The 6,000-nt window shown below is 37.1% G+C and overlaps 1 protein-coding gene across 1 annotated transcript in view; it reads right to left on the bottom strand.

Annotated features, from left to right (window-relative positions):
• Positions 1-227: 227 nt before the first annotated feature.
• Positions 228-6,000, bottom strand: part of ACTR3 (actin related protein 3) — a 29,187-nt gene continuing 23,414 nt past the window's right edge. The window contains exons 7-12 of the mRNA XM_058840162.1: positions 5,520-5,663; positions 4,590-4,763; positions 4,128-4,220; positions 3,584-3,709; positions 1,917-2,000; positions 228-1,519 (exon numbers count right to left, since the gene is read on the bottom strand). Coding sequence (XP_058696145.1) covers positions 1,424-1,519; positions 1,917-2,000; positions 3,584-3,709; positions 4,128-4,220; positions 4,590-4,763; positions 5,520-5,663 — 717 coding nt within the window. The 3' untranslated portion in view covers positions 228-1,423. The remainder of the gene's footprint in view (positions 1,520-1,916; positions 2,001-3,583; positions 3,710-4,127; positions 4,221-4,589; positions 4,764-5,519; positions 5,664-6,000) is intronic.

Genomic DNA, 6,000 nt, shown 5'->3' with positions numbered 1-6,000 from the left:
CCACATTCATCCTTGTTTTGGAGTTACGTGGAGCACCAAGTTATGAAGCTCTGGCAATTGATAAGCTTCTCTGATAAAAACATGAGCCATCTTTGGGCTATCTCCCTCTTGTGGACTTCTATGCAAACTGCCTCAACTCCATCTGTGGCCCAGAAGTGCCTAAAAATTGAGTTTTCTCTCATCAAATATCAACAGAAATTGTAAGCAATTGCAGCCACTACAGAAAGTGTTCTTCCTAGAAAGAATGAGAAAGAGATTGTTTTCACTTTATTTTTATCTACATGGTATTTTCTTGCAGAAAAACCACAGAGATTGAAAACGCAGTGCTGACTCCTGAATAGCACCACCTGCAAGAAAGTGGGGGGAAAAAAGTTACAGAACAAAGTAGATGAACAAAGCCAACAGTGGAGGAGCTGTCAGGCTTCTCTAGGTAAGTGCTAGCTAACTGAACACACAAACTGCAGTTCTAAAATGCTCACACTTGAGTTACACAAAGCACATTACATCTCTACCTCACAGACCAACCTCACTCCTCAAAAGCCACAGCGGATATGTAGGGACCCATGCTCAGAACTTCCCATGTCATGAGATTAACAAGTCTGACACCAACATAAAAAGAAATTTTGTGCCTTTATTGGAATGGTGTTAGGCTTTAAATACACCAAATTTTGATAACCTGATTATTTGGTTTAATTAGAAATGACACTACAGAACTGCAATACTGGTCCAACAGTCTTGTCTTTACTTTTTTTTTTTTTTAAAGCAAGAGATAGTATGAAAATGCACCAAGTAATCAGAAAGCACTAGCAGGCATTGGTTAATCCAAGATAGTAGCTTCTTAGTTCCAAAAGCACTCGCATTGTATGGAACCCAGGATTTAGACTGGTCATGATTTGCAAGAGCTAGTTGCATGAGTCATGACTTTTTTTCTTTTTTTAAATTTAAAGTTGGTCACTGGTAAATTTTTTTTTCCTCAAATATTACAGTTTCTTTTATTCATATTTTTCCTCAAAGTATAAAAAAGTATGAAATATAAACAAGCTCCTGTATTGCACCCATGAAGGGGTACAATGGAAGCATTAGAGAGCTGACTATCTACACACCATCAAATCCCATCAAATCTTGGATAATTCATTAATATACAAAATATCAGGGCACAGAAAGAACTAAAATCCACTTTTTCTTTGTTTTGTTACGCACAGGTTCAAATAATCAATCTAAAGAAAAAACGTGATCCTTTTGGCTTTCCACTACATCCGCATGTTGAGACACTTATTAAAATGATCCTGCTTAATTGTGTTTGGTCTTTTTCTTATTGTCAAGTCATGTTTGTTATCTTAATACCAGCCATCAGACAAACAAGTAATCAGAAAGACTCTTCCTCCTCCCCACTTCCCCAGCCCTGACCCCTGCAGGGTCAGCTTTAAGACATGACTCCAAACACAGGGTTGTGACGACAGATGCTAGGGCCAATCTCTTCATAATCTTTTTTGGTATGGCATACTTGGTAGAATTCAGGCTGTAAAGGGAAGGAAAAAACCATTAGTGTATGGTATAGACACCTTATTTTAACAGTATTAACTTTTATGTAGCCAGTGGAAAAAGATAAAGATAGCAGAGAAATCCTAGAATTGAGTTACATCATGCATGGCTAAACACCAATGCAAAGAATATACTCTGCCACAAAACTAGAATGCACTATTTAACAACTCACACAAAGCTTTAATTCAGCTTTCATTTGCTCTTCCACATCTTTAAAGTCTAATGCAAAAACAGCAAAGGTATATTTACCACCTGAGGTATATCAGAAATTCCTCTACCACACTTAATATACAATTAATACACAATGAGAGATGAGAGCTCCAAAAGCACAGTCAGGATGGCTCAAACATGCTCAGCTTGACAGCTAAACTCACTGTGGAAGCCAGCATTGATCCTCCAAACCAGACTGCATATCTCTGCATATGGTGTGTAATGACTTGGACATCAATGGGCTTCGGCTGCAGAAAAGAGGAGAGAGAAGCAGCACATTAGAAGTCACTTCTGCTGGTAAAAACCAGATCTAGTTTTAAAGGAGTGTATACACCAAGTTACTTTTCATAAATTAGTAGTTTTACAAGTGCTGTGTATGTAAATTTACATTTATGGCATCAGACTTTCCCTTGTACAATGAAGAATAAGAAACAGCTCCTGCTTATAGATCAAGTTATCTGCTTTATCAGACAGAGATACTTCCATTCACACCCATTTCTTTTCACACGATGCTCTGATTAATTTCTTGATGAGCTATTTATTTATGTATTTATAAGCATTAATCCATTCTACCTAAACTCTTCAAAAACACACACTTTAGGAAGCTAATTTTCAAGTTTCATGGGATTATTCTAACAAAGCATCAGTTGCAGATTGAAAATTTATCCAGGATCCATACAGTCAATCATGTTCTTCTGAACTACAGCACCCATTCCAGTCAGTCATTCCCTTTCCCTCCATAGGGAAACCTGTTGGTTACACAACCTATTCCTTACTGCTGCCCATAGAACTGCCAGTGTATGTAACAGTTTCAGAATTTATTTGTTACAGCCCAACCTGTTGAAATTTGAAACAGTATCTAAAAGTGTTCTGTAACACATTTGCAAAACTCCAGCCAGCGATTCTTTGCCATGCCTGGCTCCTAGAAGACAAGAAGAATCCAATTTCCTTACTCAGATTCTGCTTCCTTACTAAGTGGTACGAGTCTAGTAAAGAAAACAGACTAAATGACGTTTCTTGGGCTAGAGAACTGTGTATGACTGAAATTTCAGAGTTGTCTACATGGCATATTATAAAGCTCTGCTGGGACTTTAAAGGATTGCTTGAAGTCGCCTAGCTAGATTGCTACTAAAAAATAAATGAGAAAAATCACTTCAATTTTGCTTTAAAAGGAAAAACCCACAACTTTGTTTTGTTTTTTTTTCTTCTCTCTGCTGGTCTTTTATTTATGCAGAGACAACAGAAAGATGCAGCAGTTAGGTCACAGGTCTGAAGTGGGAAGAGCACAAATTAAGGATCATGCCGTTTAGTAAAAACATGAAGTTGCTTATAGTAAAATAATTGAGGTGGGAAGGGAGCACATCATGTCTCTGGTTTGGCCTCCTGCTCAAGGCAGGGTAAGCTATGAAGCCAGAGGAAGGTATTTAGGGTTTTATCCAGCTGAACTTCAAAGTCAGTAATCTCCCCACATGCACTGAGACACTATCAGTAAAACCTTCTCTAATCAAGGCTCCCTCATTCCTCACAGGACACGTGCTCCTGACTCTCCTGGCGGCTCAACAATGAGCTTGATCCATCTCTCTTATCTTCAAGCTCAAAAGACGGAGCACAGTGAAATGCAATTGATCAATAAATAACAATCACAAAGACAGCTGGAGTGGCCAAGCCCTGGTATGTGATCAGTGTAATGGATGAATCTCTGAAAAGCCTCTCTAAGAACTTCAAATAAGGTAAAGACATTTCAACAAAGACCAAAGATCATTGCAAGATGTCATTTGCACGTTTTCCAGTTAACAGACGCTTGTTTAATGTGTGAGCTGCAGGAACCAACCTTCAGTCTGCCACCACTAAGTTCTTCACTAAGTTTCAGCCTGGCATCAACAGTCCTTTTCAAGTCTCGCTGTAAACGGCGACCGAAGTCCCTGAACATGGTTGAGCCTCCAGAGAGGACAATATTCTGTTTTGAATAACAAAACACGTTAACCACATCTGAAAACACAAGTCTCCAGCTTTACCCAGTTCCTAAACTCTAAATATCTAAAAAGTTTTGAAAGCTACAGTTAAGCAAATTACCTAACATAAAAGCATGACACAACATGAACTCATCAAGGGTTTGCCACATTAAAATAGCCTGTGCTTTAAAATCCATTTATATCTTATTACATCTCACCACTTTTGCTCAGTTTTTTGTTCCCCTAATGAAAAAGCACATTCTGAAAATGTCTAAGCGAACAAACAAAGCCTTTTGCATATTGGATTGATTTCTAGAAAAATGGTAAATGTTGTTAATTTTGTTTCGGTTTTTAAGAGTTTCAAATACGTACCTTGATAAAAATCACAATTCTTCTAAAAAAACCAGATATTAAGCTACTGACCTTATATAGAGGACGTCTAACATCAATGGGACAATTCTGAATAACTTCATCTACTACTTCTGAGATTGGTTGCGTAAAGTCAGGATTAGCAAACTGCAATCAGGAATAAAAATCAAGTCACTGTAGAGGACCACATATTGCAAAGGAAGAGATAAAGAGGAAGAAAAGCAAAGAATCGTTCTATTATACTACAGATGTCATGAAAATTAATAATGGAAACAGTTGTTAAATACTTTTGCTGCCATTTTTAAGTGCTTTGTGTATCAGCCTGGATTTGTATAAAGATTAGTAGCAATCAAGAATCAACCCATGCTGACTTGCAACAATAGCTGGTATCTATTTATAAATAAGAATAAAATGCAAGTCAGGATGATCACCACTTCTTTACAATTTTGCAAATAGGATTTCTATGCTATCACCTAAAATGCTTTTAAAACAGAAAGTTTAGTCAAATCAACTTACCTCAGGATGGAAGAAAATCTCTGGCCCCAGGAATCTCTCATAACCAACATCAATGGTAAATTCTTTCTTTGAGATAGCATTAATTCCAGTATATTGTTTAATCCACTTTGTACCATCTGTGTCATACTTGTTAAATTCTTTTACTAAGTCAGGGCAAACATAACTAAAGCGCTCCTGAAAATCGAATAAGTACAGTTAGAACTACCTAAAGTATAGAAAACTGATATGAAATTTCAAAAAATGCAGTAATTTAAGCTTTTAAAAGTATTACATTGGCAGACAAAGAATATGCCTCAAAACAGGTGAACTGACATCTACTGTACACAGGTAGATAATGGCTCTGCTACTAAAGATCATTTCTGTGCGACACTGAAGGCTCTTGCTGAGCTAAATTACTTTTCTTCTGCTTTTCCTCTAAACTTCGATGATTGTGAGAAATTAATTCTGAAATACAGTGAAGAACTGCCAGGGAAATAAAATTTAAGTGTACTTTAAGCTGAATGTCTTTCAGCATTGCTTTGTTCTCTATGTAACGTGTTACAAAAAAGAACACATTAATATTCAGAAAGAATGTAAGAGCAATTACAGCTCTTTATATGACACATCCAGCTAACAGTATTTCCAACAGAACATTACAGTAATAATAGCAACAGGATAATAACAACAACAATAATGATAATGGAGGGGAAGAGAAAGGGAAGACAACAGGTGAAGGGTGAAATTTCAGGCCAGACTGAGTGAGTGTAGCCCAACAGTAAACCTTGAGTTTAAGCTATTTCATGTTATTACACTATTAAGACATTTTTATATGACTTAGAATCAGAGCCCCATTACTCAGGAGGACAATTACTTTCAGATATTCTTGTATTTTAAAACCAGATACAAATACATGATATAAAATAACTTTAAGATCTGCAACATTCACGTTACCTTCACTGCTTTAGCTGTTTCCAAGGACTGTTCAGGAGGAATTCCTACTTCTCTCTCCCTCAGCAACTGCTGAATGAAGTATGTGATATCTCTCCCAGCAATTGGAATGTGTTTGATACAGCTGCCAATCACATACCCTTCAGCCTGTAAACAAAATTAATGGGGACAAAGATACTGATAAGAGCTACTTTCACCAAACCTCAGAGGGAGAGAGAAAGGCATGGAGTCTAAACTCCTACCCACTACCTGTGATTCTGAGGCTAAAGCCGTTTAAGACTGGCTCATTTAATGACAACAAATCAAATTCTTCACAGTAGAGCCTTACTTTACTTTGCATGGCATTGGTTCATAATTCTTACAAGGTTAGAAGGAACAGAAAAGTCACTAGCACACAAGGCAGACAAATCACTATACTCACTATTCCTTGGCCTTTATTTTCTCTTCAAAATGAGGTTACTCTTACCAAAAAGGTCAAGAAACC

The sequence above is a fragment of the Poecile atricapillus genome, chromosome 5 (genome assembly GCF_030490865.1).
Source record: "Poecile atricapillus isolate bPoeAtr1 chromosome 5, bPoeAtr1.hap1, whole genome shotgun sequence".
Lineage (NCBI taxonomy): Eukaryota > Metazoa > Chordata > Aves > Passeriformes > Paridae > Poecile > Poecile atricapillus.
The sequence above is the reverse complement of the archived record's forward strand: the minus strand, read 5'-3'. Positions and strand labels throughout refer to the sequence as shown.